Here is a 22,201-nt window from a genome sequence, read left to right on the forward strand (position 1 = left end):
AATGCAGTTTATGAAATATAATTACAGTGCACATTGAGAAATCATAGAATCACAGAATGGCTTGGGTTGGAAGGTGGACCATAAAGGTCATCCAGTTCCAACCCCCTTGCCGTGAGCAGGGATGCCACCCACCAGACCAGGTTGCCCAAAGCCCCATCCAGCCTGGCCTTGAACACCTCCAGGGATGGGGCATCCACAGCTTCTCTGGGCAGCCTGTGCCAGTGCCTCACCACCCTCTGAGTGAACAATTTCCTCCTAACATCTAATCTAAATCTCCCATCTTTTAGTTTATGTTTGAGAATTAGCAATGCTTTAGCCATTTTCTTTGTCTGATCCCATTTTGTGCCCTTTCCCTTGTACAGCTTTGCTGAGTTTCTTCAGTATTTGCAAAATCTTTTATTTTGCAATATTCTTTCACTGCTGGTAAGCATAGACCATTTAGCAACGTTAATTCTCACTAACACGTTTGACCAGTAACAATGACAAAAAAGAGCTTTAATGCATTTCTTACTGTTTGTTGCTGAGCTATCACTGTAGGGTCATGGTAAAGCCCCTTCCTCTAGAGAAAGAGCCACAGCAGCAGGTACGGTGGGGCTGGCTGTGCCACAGGAGGGTCGGGGGAAGCCTGCAGTGCGTGCTGCAGAGCTGGTGCTTGGCAGGGTTGCTCAGCGCCTATTCATGTTTGCCTGGTTCTCCTTTCTGTTTGTATGCTTTTTATTGAGGAGCACAGGAGGATTTCATGAATGCTCCATCAGACTAAAATTTTTGCTGCAAATTTTCAATTCATTTTTAAATTTAAGAATTTTAATAATGTGCAATAGTGAAGGCAAATGTCCCTAATACATATTTTGCCCAATATTTTATTTTACTGTAAAGAAGCAGAACCAACAGTATGTCTCAAGTTAACTTATCTAGTGAGAAAACCTTTTGTCTAATCCACTAAAACTCTTTTGAGGGCTCTCATGGATGTCAGTGCTGTCTGCAGCACCATCTATAAAAAAGAGTTAACAGACAGCTGTGTATAATCCATTAAAAAGGTTTTTTAGTGAAAGCGACTTTAAATGGCAAGCACTATTTGTGTTGTGCTCCTGTAGTTAGTGTTGCTAGCTGTGTTATAGGGATGTACATGGTGTAATTGTTACAGAATAGATGAATATGACTTCAGTGAGATATCACAGATTGTTGAGCCCCAAAGGGCCCCCAAGGACTTCAGTAAACCTCTAAACTAATACATGTTACAAAATAATTAAGGTACTTCTGGGCTTGTCCAGTTTTTGTTAGTATTACAAGGCGTTAAATACATGTTTTAAGACAAGTCATTAGGTATGAAATGAAATGGTACTTAGTCAAAACTGAATGAAGTGTTGTACAGGCTTGTCAAAGGGAGGTTGTATCAAACTAATTATCTTCGCTGACTATCTGGTGTTTTGTTTCTTTTGGACAAAAACAAATAAAATACATCTCTCTTATACCTGTAAAAACATTTCCTTCTAAGGCATTTCGCAATAGAAATCGTGCCATCATGAAGCCAGGCAGTTTTAAGGCTCAGCTTGATCCGTTTATTAAATGGGAAATAAGAGATGATTGCTTGTGATAGCAGGGGATGAATTTGATATTCATCAGGAGACCCAGGAAATCCCTTCCATTCTGTGCTACTCTGTGTCTATGTGATATCTATTCAGTGATTTGACTGTGCAAGGCAAATTTCATTTTGGAGTAGTGAGGCATATAGAAACTATATGGATATTGCCATTTCCAATTGTGGGGTGACCCTGCTGCACAAGGGTGTGAACAACACAGGATTGACTGACATGTAAGAAGAATAATCTCTGTAAAAAGAAAAAAAAAACCAGCTGTTTTTGTTGTTTTGTATTTTAAGTGGATGATGATTTAATGTAAGGTTTCTCCCTCTCCTCTCTCTCCCTGGATTGCTGATAATAGCAGTGCACCTCGTATGGAACTGATGTGGATTACACAAAGCTCTTATCTAATTATAGGTGCATGTATATGTTTGTGTGCAAGAGGGAGAAACCCTACTTTTTATTCAATAACTTTTGTTTTTTCCCCATGTGATCTTTGTAACCGTTCTTCAGATTTGATTGAAAATTGCCCTTCTCTGGAGATTTGGCCAGTTAATCAAGAAGTGAGAACATTAGCACAAAAGCCTGATGCTGGTATATTTGTGCTAGTTAAGACACAGGAAATAGGTCCCTTAGGAGCTGTTTCCTATCAAGCCTGATCATACAGAGAGAGAACCTACTTTATGTTGCAAGGACCAAACAAACATTTATAAAATGTGGCTGCCAGGAGACTAATAGCAAATATGGTTTCTTCTTCCATAATCATTACAGAGAAGAGCAAGAGAATAAAAGGGGGAAGATGAAGGGAAGGGCATGTTTTAATAACATAAGCATTGTTTTTGTTGTGTCCCAGCTAGGGAAAAAATACTGTTATGCAGTCTTTCAGGAGCTCTTCTTTAGTGATAATGTGTCCTTCTCTACATTACAATCTGAAGTATCTGTTGAAGTTTTATACTCTTCTTTTCTGTTCAGTATTCACGGTACTTTAGTTCACTACACTAAGATGTAAAACATAAATGTTAGAAAACAAACAAGCTTGACAGCTCCTTCCAAAACACAAAGGCTGTGTATTGAGAGGCTTCTGTTTGTAGAGGTGTGTATGTCAGATACATTTATCATACGTTGCTCACACTGGCAGCTCTGCCTGTTTGCCCTAATGGTGGCAATTCCTCGCCGTTTCAGGACCCTGCTTGCTGTTGATAACACTAGGAGAAAAGCTGAAAGTGCTGTCTGATGAGACCAGCCAACCCACGTCAAAATACTTTGCTGCAGTTACTCTGCAGACTCCTAAAAATACAAAATGGGTTTAATTATGTTGTAAAAGACTCTTTCTTTGTATAGCCCTTGTGTACCCGTGTCAACTCATCTCGTTGTTGAGTTGGAGAAAAAATTGCTTTGTGTACAATGAGAACAGATTTACTACAGCTTACAGTTAAATTTCCCAGGTATTCTCTTGTCACTGAAAACGTTCGAGTCTTTGCCACCGCAGGCTGATGAGGCTGCCCAAAGCCTTCTCTTTCCCCCACACGGATGTGGCGGTGCAGCTGGGCTGGCGGCGATGCCGGCTGGCGTCTGCTGCGGGCTGCGGCCAGGCCTGGATACCGAACGCCCCTTCTGACAAGGTGGAGGATTAAGCTGTCTAAATTAAGTGTAAGTTAACAGGAAAATCAGGGCAGGAAGGCACAGGCTTGGCAGAGGGAGCCTGTAATTGGAGGTGCAGAAGCCAGAGTAATGAATTTAATGCTGTAGGTTGCAGAAGTGAACAAGGAAAATGTGCAGAAATGAGATTGGTAGTGAAACCTTAGCACAGCTCCATGGACATGTGTAATGTGAAAATCTTCACGTACAGCTCCCCTTTCTTTAATGTTTACTTGGATTTGTTCAGTGCACGAGACAGTTGCTGTTTGCATAACAAGTGACTGTTCTTTTTTTTTTCCCTCTTACTCTAGTCAGTGTTGCAGGCCTTCCTCTATGGTGTTCAAACCATTTGAAAACAGAGCTACTCTTTTTCTTTTTACTCTTTTCTTACCCTTGTCACTAAAATATCCATTCACTTTCTGAACGACAATGAAATAATTCTTGTTTCACTCTGAATTGGGGAAAAAAAAAACAACTTTCACTCCCTTTTTTCAGTTATTGATAGAATGGAGACATTGCTATCAAATTTGTTCAGAGAAGACAGACACATAACCCTTACATGTCTTAGAACGTGTTTCCCATTGTATCGGCTGAAGTAGATGTGGCAGCACCTACCTGCCTGGAGGTGAAGAATACACCAGGGAAACATGGAGAAATGTAAGTGAAGGGCTAACTTTATTCAGACTCCGTAGCTGCTGTTGAGTTTTCTGCAGGTAGTTGTCAAAAGAAGAGCTTCAGAAGGGAAGGTGAAGAAGGAAAATGAAGTAGATTTGCTTATGTTTTTGGAGAGGCCATCAGAATTGCATAGAACAGCACAGATTTGTGGAAGAGTGCTTGTTTGAAAATTAAGAAGTGACCGGTAGTGACTTCACTGTTAGAAGTCTTAACTGTTATAAGACAGCAGTTTTGGACAGACGCATCTAAATGTAGAAATAAGTCTTTGAAATCGCGAATTCTCTTAACCTATCTAATTATTATTAGTATTTTTAAGAATTTTGCCTTTTTTTGATGCCATTGTTCAAAGTCATAAATACATTGTTCAACCTCTGTCTTAGTAGCCTAAATATATGGCATATGAGCTTTATGGAAAGTTGCATCTGAGTCTTGTGGCACAGCAAGACTCTGGTGAGAAGCCCTCACTCTGGTGAGTCTCCTCAGTTAAGAGTGAAAGGGAACTGATGGCATTTTGTACTGAACGCATTAGGTTCACAGAAGTACATTGGAAAAGGTGCTTTAAATTTTTTTCTGTGCTCTAAAAATGAAATGACCTTTTATTACTTTATTTCAATTTTGGAAAAATAAATCCTTCTGTCTTTAGTGGCTGTGTGTTAATTTCATGAGAAGCTGTACCTTTTGATATAACAGGTATTGGTGATGTTTAGAGATAAAGAAACATTATGAGTTTGGGAGTTTGCTCAAATCACGTATTTCTGAAAAATGTCTGCAATAATATCCATTTGGGCTCTGAGAAACTTTCTTGCTCTTCTAAATGTCCTTTTCCTTGGTTTACCTTGTGATAGCACGTACAGGTGGAATTTGCCTTTCAAAAGAAAACTACTTTCCAAATAAAGAAATAATTGCTAGATGCAGAGATTTTCACAGCTAGTTACTTTTTGTAGTAAATCAGAATTTTAAGTCAAATCCCTCTGCAGGTGTCCAATTTTTCTCTCCGTTCACTTCAATGTAAATCAAAATCTGTGTTATTTTGAGAAGAAAAGAGTGCCTGATTACTGTAATATTAAAGATTTTTAAAAGGATGCATCATGCATCTGTTGATTATGGCAGTACTTTAGTTAGGGCTGTGATTCCTCCTCTGAGCACCTATTTACAGGCACATACATGTTGTTGATACAGATCTGTCTGCTGCCCGGGAGAAGCCAGACACAGGCGTGTGGGAGCCGCTTTTCCTTAATTGCTTGGATAACTGACAGTGAGTCTGGTCCAAAACTGACTGTGTTTATAATTCTCAGAAAGAAAGGCACAAAGCTAAATGCGGTCGTGCCAGATAGCTCGTGGTTTGCAGTTTTTGATGTGTCACATCCTAATTTTAAAAGATAGGCTCTAGCAGCAGGCAGGTAAGTTGGCTGTGGCCTTCATCCCGGGTCAGGCAGGGGGTGCTTCTGCTGTGGCAGAAAAAACCTCTTGAAGAGATAGAAAATGGGACATGCGAAGAGTGGAATAGCTTAAGTACGAGCCGATAATTAGGAGGCTCTGGGGATGAGAGCAGGGATGCTATCAGGTCTGTTGTGCACGGTGGGCTGTGACCCTGCTGTGCATACCGAACACCAAAGGAGGACCCCAGAAGTGAGTCTGTCAAGAGCAAGTCCAAAGGAAGACCCCAAAAACCGAGTAGGACAAGGGGAAGTTTGTGTACATACAGACACTTTAAAATAGTCAGGGGAAACAATCGTGGGTTTGAAGGATGCTACAACGTAGGATGCAAGATGAATGATGCTTATATGGCAAATACATCGATGTGTTTGCTAAAATGACACAACCTAAAGCCAGTCTTGTTGTTGTTGTTAGTGGGGGTGTATCCTTATAATATGTAGGATGTTATTTCGGTCTCTTCTTAGATGTGTACATACTAATTGTATGTTTGCTTGAAAAGCCTACACATAGAAAATTGCCAAAAACGCTGCATTAAGAAAATAACATTTGGGATGGCTTCTTAATATAGCTGAGATTCAAAATTGTATTGTGTCAATAACTCTGATTTTAGACTTACAGATAATAACTCCACTGCAAAATAAATACTTACATAGGTCTCTATAATCACCAGTGTCCCTAACTTCAAATCAAGAAACCCATGACAAGGTTCCGTAAGATGCTGTAAGAAACATGGTGAAACACTTCTTTTTAATGGGAAACTACTGCAAATGTTCTGATTTCCCTATCATCTGTTTCTGTTTTTTTTTTTCTACCCAAACTGTATGTAACCTTATAATCGCAATGATTTGAATATTTATTTAATTTTAACCTTTATTCCTTGTACTCAGTTGTACATACAGGACTTCACCTGAAATCAGTAAATACATAAGTATAAACATTAGCTTATGACATATTTATGAATTTTATGGGTTATCATTTATAGTGGGTTTATAAGGAACTTCTGCTATATGGAAAATATTTTATTTTGAGTTCTTGTTTGCGTTCATAATGTAGTTCTAGGTAGGTTCAAGATGCTGGTTAACCTTTGAAATGTATTACTTGCCCAGTGCTTAACAGAGATAGATGACGAAGAAGTGCATATTAAAGCCTCTCAAAACACAGGATCATCAATCTTCAAGTAGCTCGGCTTCACGCAGTGCGCTGCTATCCAGGATGCACGAGGCATATCTACAGCTCATGGGAGCCTGCTGTAGCCAGCCTCCTGCTTTTGCAGACTCTCAGTGGAAATGTCAATTGGACATTACCAACTGCCTCTGCCTTGCTTTAATATCTCTTCAATAATTTAATATATTGTCTGACACTGTGTGGTGAACTCATAACCTATCACTTATTATTTTATTGACTTGATTGCTCTGACTCTAGAATCTCAGTCTGTGTTTGAATCCTACTGCTCACACTTTGTCATATTTTCTCTTTGGTCATACGGGTAATTAAAACCATAAGCTTCTAATGAGTAACGTAGCCATAATAGGAATGATTGTAGGTCATCTTACTGGTAGTCCTTGAATTACCCTGGCCTAAATTTGTACGTACAGCATTCCCGACTTTGACATGAAAATTATACATTTGGTGAATAATGCATGTACTTTTTGGAAAGTCAAATTAAAAACAAAATCAATTGGTTAGCATTAAAGCCTCATGTAACTCTTTGATGTCAGCCATTCCTGGCATGCCATTAATAATGGGCTGCGATAAAATGTTTAAAGAGGTCTTGGTACTTTATAGAATTACACGAGCCACAGTTTCTTCTAGTGTTCTTAACTTCGCAAAGGAGCCTCAGCAAGCTACCATGTGTATTTGGTGGAGCTCCCAGTAACCTTTCTGGAGAGAGCTCTGAGGGAGTTTGCACCCACACTGCTGGCTGTCGGCTGCTTTTCTGTCTTAACTTGTGTGCCTTCAAAAAAATACTGCCTGTGATAGCTTCTGAAGCATTGATTTTACACATATAGTAAAGTTAAGACATAAAACTGACTAAACTGTAAATATCATTACAAAAAAGCGTAAAGTGATGAAAACAATTTACAGCAGTTTCAGGTAGCAACAGAAAAGATTTTTCGTAGTTGTGGCAGCACGCATTTCTGCTGCCACTGTGGAGACCGCCCTCATTTGAAAATGGGAAAATGGCATTATTACAGTAAGTGAAACTATTAAAGCTAGATTTAATTTTCTTCTTTTTTATTTTTTTTTTATTTTTTATTTACTATCTAGGATGAGGATCGAACAGAGGAGGACAACAGCAGAGTTGAGCCTGTTGGACATGCAGACACTGGTTTGGAAAACACGACCAATTTTTCCCTGGAGTAAGTTACTGGCAGAACACATTGTTTCAACGATGAGTCTTGGGGCTGGACACAGACTAGCAAAAAACTCAGAATAATATGAGTTATACTGTTCTTAAGCAAGCAGGACATCCTTTTATAGGTCATATGTAGTTTTGTTTTTATGCAGTTTGCTCCATGCACCCTTTCAAGGCAGTCTTTAAGCAGTTTAAAAAAGCCTGTCTCAAGGATGCACATTGGACGCTTGGCGTTTCTAAGTGCTGATGCTAAGTGCTGATTTTCTGCCTCAGAGAAGATGCTTATGTGATGGAACTCAGAAAACTTGGCGGAAGGAATAGGGTCAGTGCTAGCGCAAATAAATCAACAGGCAAGAATTTCAAAGAGGAAATTCTTAATACCTGTCAGCAGTTCACAGTCTGCTCGGAAGACAGATGTGTGTGGGGTCTCATAAGTTACATAGTCAAACGCTTATAATTTGTGAATGGATCAAAACTTATGTTGTTTAGGACTGGGAAATTCCTATTTTTTAAAATTCAGTAAAGGATATTTTATTTCATCACAAGATAAACCAGCATTTCATTGCACAGAGCTGAACCATACCTCACTATGGAATTAATGAGAAAATATCTCTTCTACCCTTTTTATTAGGTACCCTTTAAATTAGGTACAGGGGAGTTAAATGTTAGATAAAGATTATCTATTATCTAAAGATTATCTATTATTTAGATAAAGATCACAGTGACCTCTATTAAGCAATACACACTGAGTTTTACTCCATTCCGTTTGCAAAAGCTATTGTAAATTCAAAATGCTGCCTGCTAAATAGAGTTTACAGAACTTCTGTCAAATTGAATGCTTCTTGGTGTTGCTTTTAACTAACTCACTGGCTTTTCATCATATGCTGCTTCATTCTTTTCTGTTTTGATATCATACTTTGTGTGTTTGTTTGAAGTACTTGGCTCAAAGTCATGAGAAAATCTGTGTGAGAAGCAGAATTGAAACAGTATCTCGTAGGAAGGGATCATTCCTTTTCATTTTCCATTTTACAGAGCTTAACATTTGAATTTGGAATGGAGTTTCGTAAGAAAAACAGTAGAAGGAAAATGAGTGTGTAGGCCTAGAGTGTATATTGGAAAAAAGGAAGGATAGTGGCTCAAACAACAGAAGAAGTTAGATGGTGTAGTCTGCTTATGAAAACTGATGTTCTTTTGTTTAAGCAGTTTTTCCCCTTAGGACATTTCCAAGTGAATCCCGTGGATTTTACTTGTTCTCTTCCTTAGCTCTCAGTTTTTTCTCAGGAAAGTCAGAAGAAATGATCATAGGGGGCCATAGGCAAACCAATAGTAGATGTTTTTTCGTAGACCTTTTTGGGGTGAGAGACGTTGCTTGCTTCCTGTGAGCTGATTTGCATGAAAGTTAATGAAAATTTAGCCTTAATGAACAGTGAGAAAGAAATGAAATCAGCCTGTACAGGAACTAGGACAGAAAACATTACCAAGTGCTGTAATGCTATCAGTCTTCAAATGTTTATCGGGAGCTGAAGAATAATACTTTTCTGACTGCTGTCTCTCAGCTCTCCCACACTTTCAATACTTTATTGAGCTAAACAATGGTAACAGGGATAGAGAAATTCCATTGTGTCATTTCAAAAATGAGTCAAAACCAGACATAAATTGGGGCATAAAACAAATGTGAGGCCTACCTTAGGAATATAAAAAAAAATAATAATGTGGAACAAATGTAAAACAAACTGGATTACAGGATTTTTGTTGACTTCCTAACAAAATGTGGTCTGGTTATTCTCAGATTCCAGATTAAGCATGGCAAGCTTTTGTGATGGGCCACCATATCATCAAGAGCCCATTGAAGGAAGTAGAAAATCTTTTACTGCTATCAGAGGGCATTGGTCTTGCTCCATTTCTAGATTAAGTTTGATTTGTATGCTTATTAAAAACAAACTTCTCAAAGATGTGTGTATGTATAATACATATATATGTATTGGGCCAGGAAATATGGGAAGAGTATGTAATACCAGAGAGAGGCATAATCCAAAAATTTAGATTGTGGCTTTTGTTCAGATCTGTCTCTTCCAGATTTGCTAAGAGGTTTGGCCTTCGTGTATTATTTTCTCATCTGGGTATTTATAACTCTTTAGGGTCTCTGGGCTATACTCCACCTTTCCAGCTGTGTGCATGTTTCAAACTCACCAGAAGATTTGGTCCAAATCTATTTCTAGAATCTTTGCAGATCTTTTCTGAACCTGTACTTTCCTCTTTTGCTTTTTCCCTCTTTACAGCAAAAGGTATAACTGAAAACTAGATGGATGGCTGTTTCAGGAGGACATGTGGTTGGTTTGGAATGTTATAGCTAAATCCTACTGTGGAAACTTTGCCTCGTAAGGAAATACAGATACAGCAAGCTTTCAATAAAATATATGGAAACACAGTAAAGCAAATAAATGTATTGTAAAACCAGAAGAATTTAAACAATTATAAATTTAATAATTCTCATTTAATTAAAGGGTGTTTTTGTAAAGACAAATGTTATGGCTCGGAATGGGGTCTCCCTACAATAAGCAAATAACGCATGCTAGTACTATGATCAGCTTTTAGGCTTCAGGGGAAAAAATGTATGTGGTATTTAAGATGTTTCTGCTCGGCAGTACAGTTACATTTAACTTCAGAATAAGGAAGAAATAAAACAACATTCATGCGATGATGATACCTATTTTTATAAGAGTAAACTAATTATCAGTTGCTTTGATTTTTCACTTATTTTATTAATTGAACTGTTTTTGCTGATTGATCTCCTTTCATGCCATCAGATTAGTATTCAGGTATGTAGTATTCAATAATGCTTTCATCACCATGACTTAATTTCTGGAGCATTTTTGTTTTTCTGTGTGTGTTTATGTGGGGTTTTTTGGTTCATTCACGGTACATGTTCACATTCCCTCATTCATCGTTGTCTCACAGTGATATGGTAAAGCTCGTAGAAGTCTCCAACGACGGTGGGCCTTTGGGAATCCATGTAGTGCCTTTCAGTGCCCGAGGTGGAAGGTAACGTATCGTGTAGGATTTTAATTGAATCATAACTTGCTGTGTTTTATCTTAGTTATGTTAATTCTTGTATTGTGTGCCTTTGGCTTATGTGGAACATTGAATGTTTTTTAAGAAAGGCAGAAATGCAAGTTTACTGACTGTACTCTGTAATGTAAAGGCTCTGCTTAAAATGAGTTGGAATTGCAGGGTTGTCGTGTGATCCCATGGGAAACTGAACTATGAGGATGTTTCCTTTTGGACTCTTACAAATTATAAATCTGCTCCTTTAGTTCAGGTGGATATTTAGGCAACATTTCCCCACTGACTGTTTATAGCCACATGTTCAAAAAGAGCAACAGTCTAAACCCAAGGCTTCCTGTGTCTGCATTTGATAAGAGTGGAATAAAAAACAATCATCATACTTTTGATATTTAGTATTGTCCCATGTGTTGGCGTTAAAATGAAGTTGCAAAGCCAGTTGAAACACTCTGGTTTTGGGGAAGGTGAACCTGTTTGAATTAACTGACAAGCTGGAATGTTTATGAAAAGAGTGCAAAGAAAATCCTCTACTTTAAAAAATCAAATAAAATCATTTTGGGGATCATATTAGTAAACAGTATGCATCATCTCTAATGCTTACTTTGGTAAAGCAGAGATTTGGCATTTAGGGTCTTTAATCAAAACAGTAACATAGTCTCAGAAAAACAGCTTAACTTTCACAGTAATTAGTGGTGGGTTTGAAGCTTTTAAGTGTGTTGAAAAAATTATTTATCACAAATATAAGCAAATTTTATTTTGGTGCAGGGTCAGCAAGCACTCTGACCTGGCTTGACGTTTCTGTTCTCACTGCAGATGTCTCCAGCTTCCTCCTTCATTTGGGGACAGCTGTGTGTCTGCTGCTCTAGCGAGCTTTGTCTGCTCTGAACTGAAAAAAACGGTGGGGGGAGATACTTGTGTTCACGTCTTAAATGTGGAGGAGCAGTCGGAGTTGGAGAGGACCTCTCTGCTTCCAGAGCATTTCTCCTATACTTTGTATGTAGTAATGGAAGGAAAAGGAGAGGTCATTGCTCAGTATTGATTATAAACACTGATGTTGTGCTGCTGCTTTACTGCCAGCTGTACTCACGGCCCTACATGCTTTCAGTGAGAACAAAGGCATTTTCTCCAGCTGCCTTCTTGCAGCGTGGGGAGGGAAGGGAACACATCTATCTTCAGTTTTGGAGGACTTAGTGTTTTTTTTTTTTTTTTTTCCCACTGCTGGGCCCCCATCTCTTTTGAACAAATACTAGACACTTGGTTTTACTTTTGCTAGATTCAGAGGGAGAGCAGATGCTTGGCAGGGATGCTCTTCTGCCCACTTCGTTCTCACTGCAGCACATGGCTGCTCTTTGTCCATCCTCTGGCTGCAAAGCCACTTCCCTGTGTTGCACTGAGCAATCTTACTTGAGCAGGGGATCTGCTCATTAGAAACCTAAATATACAAAACCAAAGTCAATAAAAGACTTTGATCAGCCATGTCAAAAAAGAAAAGATCAGATGTATCATATAACCTAGTGTATAGCTTTATACACTGGCCCACCATGTTTCATATTTGTTTGGTGTTCAGTTACAGTTATGCTGTGTTTTCAGTTCTTCCAGTTCCTTTCATTCTCTTTTGAAAATGTTACTTTAACAAGCAATGGTTCTTAAAATGATAATTTATTTTCAGAAGTGTAAAACCATACTAATACAGTTCTCCTCCTTCCCCTCCAAAAAGCAAACACCCTAAACCTTTAAAAAGTATGTGCCACAACTACGTCTTTTGCTTATATTGAGGAAATATTTGGCTCTTTCATGGTCTTTTGTGGTAGGCTTCAGTTTGGAGTAAGAATCTGTCTTCTGTATTGGCTCATGATTTTGAACAAAATTTGTAAATATCTCTGTTTCATCTATGGAGATGCTACTGATTATTTCTGCTCCTGGAAAAAAAAGTTATTTTTTCTTAATGAATAAAAAAAACCCTCTCAGTTATTCTCTGGGAAATATACTATTGATTTATCCAGACATGGTCAACATGTTCTTTTATGGATATATTTGCCTATTATTCCTCTGTTTTTACCTCTACAAATACATCTGTCCTTTATTGGCCCTTTTGACCATATGCTTTGGGTAACAGTTTGTTCACCTTGTCAAAAGAGAGGAGGGGTATACATATTCATCACCTTATGGCTGTGAAATTTTTCAAGATAAAAGTTTTGTTTGCAAAATCAGCTTGCACATTTTTATAATGGTATAAGTTCAGTGTTAAACAGAATATGAGGCATGAAAATGAAAGCAGAAAGAAAGAACAGAATGTGAACAGGAAAGTGTTTACCTAAAGAGAAGAACAAGGAGGAAAAGAATGAGAACAATGAGAGGAAAGCATAAGGGGAAAAAAAATCTAAATCTGTGCAGAATTGCTGTTAGCACCGGTCTGTCCTTCTTATTACAGAAGAAAGTAGGTGCTGAGAGGGGACAGCAAGCACTCAGTCTGTTAAGAATTTAACATTTGAGCAATCCTGACTGATGGCAGAAGTTATGTTGATGCATATTATAGCATGATTTACTGTTATATGGCCTCTTCTACTTTTATGAGACGTTGGAATTTTTTTGAGCTCTAAGCCCTTGCTGCACTTCTGAAATGCTGCCATCTCTTTCTTTGGGAGGAGGTTCAACTGACACAAGGAATAGATGAGATAACATCAGAAATCTCTGTGAATAGCAGTGGGGAAAGCCCCATGGTCCCAAGACTACTGTGACGTTTGTGTTATTGGAACAGAATAGGATTTTAATATTCACCTGAAAAAAACTGTGAAAGAACTTCCCATAATAAATAGCACACACATTATTTGATGCAGAGCTGTGAATTTGTGGAGCTTTGCCTGCTGTCCTTCCTATCAAAACATGCCATGGAATCCATGATAAAATCTAAAACCTGGCAGCTAAAAATATTTAGTCTGTGTTTTTAGATTATATATCCTAAATGTCCTAAAAATATTAAAGAAGTCACAGAAGGATGAGAAAACTAAGAGACTGCATTTTCTTACTTTTTGCTAGTTTATATTACAAATTTAACAGAATTTATTAAAAAAAAAAGTTTTATAATAAAACTTCATGTATACACAGTCCCTGTGCTAGAAAATTCTTACACATTTTTCTGCTCTGTGGGTTTTTGATTTTTATTTATTTTTTGCTTTTAGTAGAAGTGCCCTTTACTGTCTAGAACTTATGAAGCAGTTTATATTTCACTGTAAAAGTTTTATTCTTTTCCTCAAGACACAAAAACCCTAAAGTCACATCTAATGCCTATTGTCTATGCTGAGATTCCTTAGTATTGCCTTCAAGGTGACATTCTAACAATCACGTTGTATTTGATCATCTAGTAGGTATGTGTTACCCGCATCTCCATTTATTCCTCTTCTGCATTTCCAGCCTTTTAAGTCTCAGAAGTAGCTATGGTTTTCATATGCATTGGGAAAAGGTTTCTGTGGAGTGAATGTGCCATTCCTTCATTCTTTTAGCTGATTTCAAGGCTTTCTTTGTCTGATCTCATCCTTATAAAAGTTGTATAAACTTAATTTGAAGTATTGTTCAAACAAAGAAGCTGAAGAATAGTTGCCAAAGATAGGAAATTGGTCCCGGACTTCAGGCATCAAAGCTGACAACGTTATTTTAATGCCTCTACAGTAGCTCGGTGACATAAGTGTTGTATAAAGGAGTTGATGTCCAATTTAGCATTGATCAGCCATGATAATTTAACTTAAACAAACAAGCTGATTTGCCTACTCTGACCTCCTAGTCTCAAGAAATTTGCACCGTGTTTGTGTTCCCGTCAAACATCTCAGAGCTCTTTCATTGTTTGTGTGAAACTGTTACACATCTGTTTTTGAATCCGTCATTATTTTTGCCCCTTAATCTAGTTTTTGCCTTTTCATGTTAGTGACTTTCATAGACATCTAAATTGGTTATTTTCTCTTCTGCCTGATTTGATTACGTGCGGTTAGTTTGTAGGTAAGAGGTAAATAACTTCAGTGTGTACGTGCAGTGGGCAGTGATGGCTGAATCACAGTCTGGATGCTCGAAGTAATATTTTTATTACTCTCACACTATCTACACTGTCAGTTTTTATTAAGACAAATTATCGTCATTTCCATACAGCTGGGTGGCATGTGGGGAGCTCACAATTTCAAAGAACTACTCAGACAAACTCAGGCAATGTAGACGTCAATAAAACACTTGCTGCTTATTTCTAGTTTTATCATTGGTTGTAATTTATACTTAGAACTGAAGCGTTAACTCATGTCGCTGAGTTTATTTTAATTGTATAATTAGAGTAATGAACCTTGTGGAAATACAGTGGTGCAAATGCTAATATAATCTAAGCTGTTTACATTCCCAATTATGTATTTAAAACAAATACAAAGATAGAGCTTTGCACTGTGGTACTGTTTCCCTTTTGTCCCCTTGTCAGCTAATGCTAGTCTAAAACAACACAGGTACCAAATTTCCATTTATAAGTGTTGTTTCTACAGGGTTGCAGACTTGTGAAGTGTTTGCAGAGTGCAGGGGTTCACACAACATTTAACCCCATTCTTGAAGAAGTTATAAGTTATTTAAAACGGAAGAACTTACATCAGAAAACTTGCGGACTGACTTTCACTGATAATATTAAGCAAATACAAATGCACCCATATATTTGTATGCCACATGGCGGTGTTCAAACAAATATATACGCTCTTCTGTATTTTACAGTAGATTAGTTTATAGGCTGTCAAAATTTATATGCTTTCCTAATGTAGGAAAGGTAATTCTGAAACTGTAGTAGAGCTTACAGCTCCACTTCTCAGAATTAATGGTGGTACCATGTGGCAGGGAAGCAAAATCCAATTAGTGTTTAGGTTATTGCATGTTTGCCATAGCAGGTCCACCCTGTGTATCTGCGGTCACTGCAACAACAAACATGAATCCCTGTAATGCATTTTTTAGAGTAATTTTCCTGCACCTAACCATAATATGCTGCAAAAATTCTGTAGGAAATTGATAGGCTTTTGTTACTAAAATTTTCAGGTATATATGTTTTCTAGGAGTGTTTACCACACTATGCAGAACTGTGTTCAGTAAATTGTTTACAGAACTGTGTCTAAAGGGATCTTTGTTCCATGTGTTTATGAAAAAATAAAAATAAAAATAAAAATGAAAAGACAGGCACTGTAAAGATCCTGGTTTAAAATTTGACTCAGGCTGTTCATCCAGCTTTGGATCTGTTCTCACTGTCTTCAGCTTTATGTGCCTTGGTTAGCCTAGCTCTAACATTTGTTAAAAAGAGAAGTCTTCATGAGCACCATATGTTGTGTCTGAGATGAGCAATCTTGCATTAGTAGAACTTGTAGCCTTTGTTTAATGAGATTATTTGCAATTTTGACTGGTAGCACATTTATGTGTTACATTATTTTACCATTGGTTAAGATTAGTACAATTTGTACTAGATTAAAGGACTTAGGTGAATTAAAGTAAAAAAAAAAAAAGACAAACCATGCATAAACATGTCTTGCATTAATAATTTTTTAACATTCCTTCAGAATGCAAAACAGTAGGAAGTTGTTTTTCAAGAAAAATGCTATGCAAAAAACAATGCTAGACCACTTGCCTTGTATTCATAAGTATGTGAAGATGTTGGGATAAAATAATCATAGAATTTTGTATTTTGTATTATTACTGTAATACTGACTGTAATTGCTGTAGTATTGTAGTGTGTGTAGAACGTTTTGATATTTAATACGTTGGTATTTTGATATTTCTGATATTTAACCATATAAGCAAAAGACCTGTTGCTGTTACTGTGTGTGCTCTCATGTAACCACAGCGTACACCTTCAGATTTTGTATCCGTGGGCATTATAGTGGAACACACCCACGTCAGACTACTGCTGGGCATGAAGTGAAAGAAGAGAAAGAGCAGACACAGTTGTTCTTTCCTCTTCCCCTCAAATACTGTGGGGAGGGTTTCTCTCAAATGTAATATTCAGATTTTTGTATTTGCTTGCTCTTTCCCTTTTAGAGATACCTCTTCAGTAACTTCACTTTGGGGCTCAAAGACATTGTCTACCCAGAGAAATTCAACAACTCACAAGTGAAAAAGTAGCCAAACTTGTTTTCTAAGCATCAGTTTTAAATGTATGAAAACTGAAATTCCGATAAAACTCATGTAGAGAGGGCATACAAGTATTTTTCATTTTCTTAGAGAACTAGAATTACTTTTACTGTTAACATTCATAAATAGTATTTTTGTTCTTTCTGCAACTAAAAACAGTGTATAAAATTTTATTTTCTAGAATTATTTATGATGATGTAAAAATCTGAGATGGTATTCAACACTTATTAATGAATAGAAGGAAAAAGGGATGGTATGAACATTTTATAAATTTGTTTTGTTTAACTTCTGTGACACTTCCTCATTATTATGAGCAAATTTTAGTATAATAAATGCAGCATAATGTGATCATTATACTATTGTTTGACTGTTGTGGACCTGTAGATTTTATTTTTTTTTTCCATGCAAACTGTTACAGGAATGTGGGAAAGGCAAACAGGAAAACGTCTTAAAATATCTAGATAATACTTTGTAGATTATATCCTAAAAGGTGCTTCACTAGCTAGGTGATCACTAGTTAGGTTTTTGCTTTCGGGCAAACAAACAAAACAAACAAAAGTGTTTTTTTTTTTTTTTCTTTCTTCTTTTTTTCATTATAATGGAAGACACAGGGTTGTTAGAAGGAATCTACAAAAGGTGGAACTTTCCAAAACCAAAGAATATCAATTTGGGATGGGGAAGGATAGGACTAGACACATACTAGTATCTGTTGTGTTTTTCAAGACTTTTTCTGAAATGCTTGTATTCTAGAGAACTGATACTCTAGCTTTATGGAACCTTTCTAATCATTGTGTTTGCCACTGTTACTGTGAAGAGACAGATTGCTAATTGCAACAGCTGAGCTCAAGTTGAGCCCAATCAAAGTTAGCATCAGTGACTGCACCCCAGTGGTTCATCAGGAACAAGTGAGGGCACTGAAGGTTTGTCTCTGATGGGACCTGGATGAGTTGAAGGTTAGGTATGCAGTATGCTAGGTGTTTGCAATGTATACTGTATCAGTTGGAAACAGAATAGTGTCAGTTAAATGTTAATGCCGGATTCAAACTTCATTTGATGATTTGTGTTGTGAAAATGCTTTATGTTGTTTTTCTCAGTCTGTTTACGTGTATAGATGCTTTCAACTTCGTATCTTATCATCTCCAGAAAGTTCCAAAGTGGAAATACTAAAAAAAAAAATAATTAAATATATATTGTTTCTCTTACTCCTTCATCTGGCTTGTAGAAGAAGCAGTATGACTGTTCTGTAAAATAAATGTCTTGCATATGTTGGTGGCAACTTGATAAATGAAGAATTTAAAGTGAAATACTAAGTTAAAGTTAATTTTGCTTTTCTGACCCATTTGATGAAGTGCTCAAGTACATATCTAACTTTCAAGTGCATGAGGAGTCCTTTTAAGCATCACTGACTGCTCGTTTTCTTTGAGGTATGTGTGAACTGAAGTGTTATGTTCACTGTAAGTTTTGTTCTAAAAGGCATACGTGGTCTTGCAATTTCTGCCATGCAGCTAAGGACTTTCCACACCGTGCCTTGAAGTGACTTTTTCAAAAGTAATTCTGTTGTCTTGGATGCTGTGAATTTGACCCTCTGTGATATGTCCTATGAGATTTCAGTGTAAAGCTGATTTTAAAATAAACAAACAAACAAATGCAGTGTCGATGCAAGAATAATCCTGAAGACTGAATCCTTCTTCAAACCTAGAGTTCAGGTATAGAAGCATCATTTACTTTTCACACAGTCTTATCAGTACCTCAGAAATCCACTCTTCAGGATCCATTTCGTAATTTCAGGTTGAACATTTATTTGTATTTCTTTTCTATGAATGTCAGTAAGACAACATTGTACATAAGCACTAAGCAGATGTGATCAACTCATTGCACAGAAGCTATCAGATACTAATTGTTTTCAGTCATTACTGAACCAATTCATTGAAGATAATATGCTGAATTAAAAATGACATTTACGTTTTTAATTTCCTCTTTGCTGTTTTGCAAGAAAAGTTAATGTTTACAACAAATGCATTTGGTTCACAAGAAATTCCTGAATCCTCTGTCCATCCCTTCATTATAGGGTGGTTATTACGTGAGGTGATCCCACATTTCACTTGCACAGGAGCAGTAGTGATGGCTGTGGTATTCTCTGCTAATTCAGAAATTCAGATCTTAAGTTGAACTTGTTCAACTTTAGTTAACCATCAGAAAAGATGATGGCTGTCAGATGTGCAGTGCTTCACGAAACCAAGTTCTACTCTTCAAATATCTAGGCCTTTTGCAAGAATGAATTTAATATCATCATGCTGCCTGCTCTTTCTTACTTTTAAATGACATACTTGTTTCACCTAGGGTCTTTGTTTCATGGATAATGGATAGTAATTCAGGTAATGCTTATAAATTATTTGAAACTTTGGTATCCTACTCCCAGGTAAAGATGGTTTAAAATTTAGTTTATATAATGATTATGATAAAATATAAAACCAGTAGGATTTTATATGCTGCAAAATGTTAAATCTGTAATCACTCGTCATCTTAATGTTCCAGAACCTTGGGGCTACTAGTAAAGCGGTTGGAAAAAGGTGGAAAAGCTGAGCAAGAAAACCTTTTTCGTGAGAATGATTGTATTGTCAGGATTAATGATGGAGACCTTCGGAACAGGAGATTTGAACAGTAAGTTTACTTACTGTTACATTACCATATTTAATTTCTAACACTGCATGATGAAGTCATTTGTGGCAATGTAGTATTTATGAAAAAATTGTCTAAGCTTGCTTTGGACATTAGTAGTTTTCAATTAGCCAAACTACAAAAATTCAAGATAATTGCTGTCATTAGAATATATACGCTTCTTATTCAATTCATTTTGCCGTGGCTTTGAATGTTACAGACTTTTTCTTCTTTCATTCATAAAGTGTTTGTCATGAAATTCCCACATGATTTTTGCTTTTATACTTGTAATGCATCATGTTCAATATACATGGACAACATGAAGACTTTAATGTTTAAAAAATATTTGTGGTTTTGTATGTGTGAAAACTAAAGGTACTGTATGGAGAAGTTTTCTAGAGAAGTTCAAGACATCATAAATACTTGCTTAGTGGAAGTCTGGAATCGGTAGAATCCTGAAAAGGTGAATCAGAAAGACTTTTAACACTGAAATCAGGTTGTAGTTTATACACAGATAATTAAAAGAGAAAGCAGGAAAGATGTATGCAGAAAACATATGATTTTATAGATGATAACATTGTTCTGAAAACATAAGTATGTTGAGAGCCAGAGGAATATCATTTAGACTGATCATCCTATACTTTAATATGTATCTGATTATTTTTTTTTTTAATTTCTTTAACCTGTATTGGAATATAACCCTTTACCATATGGTAAAAAGCAGCTTGTGTCTGCTTGTTCTAAGATTCTGAATCAAAATTTAGGTTTGAAGAGACTTCTTGACTTTGTATACTTCGCATCGTGACCTAGAGCCCAGTGCCCATCTGTGCAGGATTAAGCATTTTGTTCCTATTAGTGTTGCATTCTGAAAGACTACTTATGTACAAAAAGTGAAGTGTAATTTGGACTTTTTTGCAAGACTGCATATACTCTCAGCAAATAAGGAAATACATAGTCTTTGTATAAAGTGTAATTTTCATTTTAATAATTCTGTCGTCACTGTGATTACTGTATCTAAAGAAACAATTATCAAGGTTCAAAGCAAAAGGACACTGTAATCCTGCCACAGAACTGTCTGCCTTTCAAGGCTGTGGTTAAAATTTTTGCTCTTCTGACTACAGTATTTGGAATGTTAGATTTTAAGCATATTTAACCATTGTGTTACCCTAAGGCAATAAACCTTAGCAAAAAGCAGACAAAGTAGACTAATGAACAGATTCAGGTTTTACAGTTTATGCTTGAGTTTCCGCAATGTGTCTGTCAGCTCATGTTGCTTAATTAACATCAGTAATTATGCTTATAATGTCTTGTAGAATGCCAGTCCTAATTTGCTAATTTTCTGTTCATTTTGAAACCTAGAGCACAGCATATGTTTCGCCAAGCCATGCGTACGCCGTTCATTTGGTTCCATGTGGTCCCTGCAGCAAGTAAGGAGCAGTACGAACAGTTGTCCCAGAGCGAGAAGAACACGTACTACTCCAACCGCTTCAGCCCTGATTCCCAGTATACCGACGGCAAAAGTATTCACAATTCTGGACTTCACACGTTACAAAGAATGTCTAGAGCGGGTAACCAGTCCGACCAGACAGAATCCTACTCACAGCTACCTCATAGTGTGAATTCGTCAGGGAAACCACCATCGGGCCTGGTACCATCACCTCAGAAAGTTCTCACCTCCACTGCAAACAGTGGGTATAACACCAAAAAGATAGGGAAGAGGCTCAGTATACAACTGAGAAAAGGTAAGGCACTGGTGCGTTTCTCATACATCACGAGGTGTATAGGTGTGGTGTATGTACGTGTGTCCAATGCCGTTATGTTAGGCACGGCAGTCTGCAGATGCGATGGATTGGTTATTGAAACACAGTTGCTACTCATTCGTTCTCAGGCCAGATGGTTGTTTTGTCCCCTAAAGCAGTCTTTCCTTGCCTTTGGCATATGCAGTATATTTATAAAAGGCCATTTTAAAGAATGCTTTAATGTTGCTTTCTGTCTCTTAACTAAAAAAGTGAAGTGCCATGAGTGCTACAACTTCTGTTGGCCACGACCCAGGGAGCGAAGAACTATTTAACTAAAAAAAGTAAATAAGCTAAAGTGGGCTATTTTCTGTACTTTACAGAAAAGCATGACTTTATCATGACTTTCAAACTCAGTAGCTGGTTTTGCTGTTAGTTTTTAAAAGTCTGTTGAATTGAGCTGGTAAACTGGAGTTTCTAATTTTCAGCTAACGTGTTTTTTTAATCCACTGGGATGTGAAAGTCTTTGTTTAAACAGTAGAGAAGTAATGTGATATTTCCTATCTTGGGCCTTATGCTAATGTAATTCGAATAGGGGTGAGAGACTATTTAAGGGCAGAGAAGAAAGCACTGCCTGCTTCTCTTAACATCTGTATTATATGTGTTTACCACATGTAAACGCATCGGTGCATCTATACTCATGGAATTTTTATGATACTTTAAATGCCCTTAGTGAGGAAAACTGATATTTTTTTATACAGTTACCATCTAGATGCTTTTAAGATTGTTTAAATTATAGTAAAATGGCATCTAGGTACAAATATTTCTTATCTCTTTCTAAAAGATTTTTGAAAGATTATACATGCTGTAAGCTCTATGATATTAAAATGAGCATGTTTAAGGTTAGATATAATTTGGTATCTAGGAAC

The 22,201-nt window shown here is 37.0% G+C and overlaps 1 protein-coding gene across 12 annotated transcripts in view; it reads left to right on the plus strand.

Annotated features, from left to right (window-relative positions):
- PARD3 (par-3 family cell polarity regulator) overlaps nucleotides 1-22,201 on the plus strand; it is a 445,998-nt gene that overhangs the window by 216,679 nt on the left and 207,118 nt on the right. For all 12 annotated transcript variants that reach the window (XM_080583461.1, XM_080583469.1, XM_080583467.1 and 9 more), the window contains 4 exons: nucleotides 7,599-7,690; nucleotides 10,645-10,728; nucleotides 19,414-19,539; nucleotides 20,896-21,278. In XM_080583461.1, the coding sequence (XP_080439587.1) occupies nucleotides 7,599-7,690; nucleotides 10,645-10,728; nucleotides 19,414-19,539; nucleotides 20,896-21,278 (685 nt within the window). The remainder of the gene's footprint in view (nucleotides 1-7,598; nucleotides 7,691-10,644; nucleotides 10,729-19,413; nucleotides 19,540-20,895; nucleotides 21,279-22,201) is intronic.

The sequence above is a fragment of the Anser brachyrhynchus genome, assembly GCF_964034855.1.
Source record: "Anser brachyrhynchus genome assembly, chromosome: 2".
NCBI classification, from domain to species: domain Eukaryota; kingdom Metazoa; phylum Chordata; class Aves; order Anseriformes; family Anatidae; genus Anser; species Anser brachyrhynchus.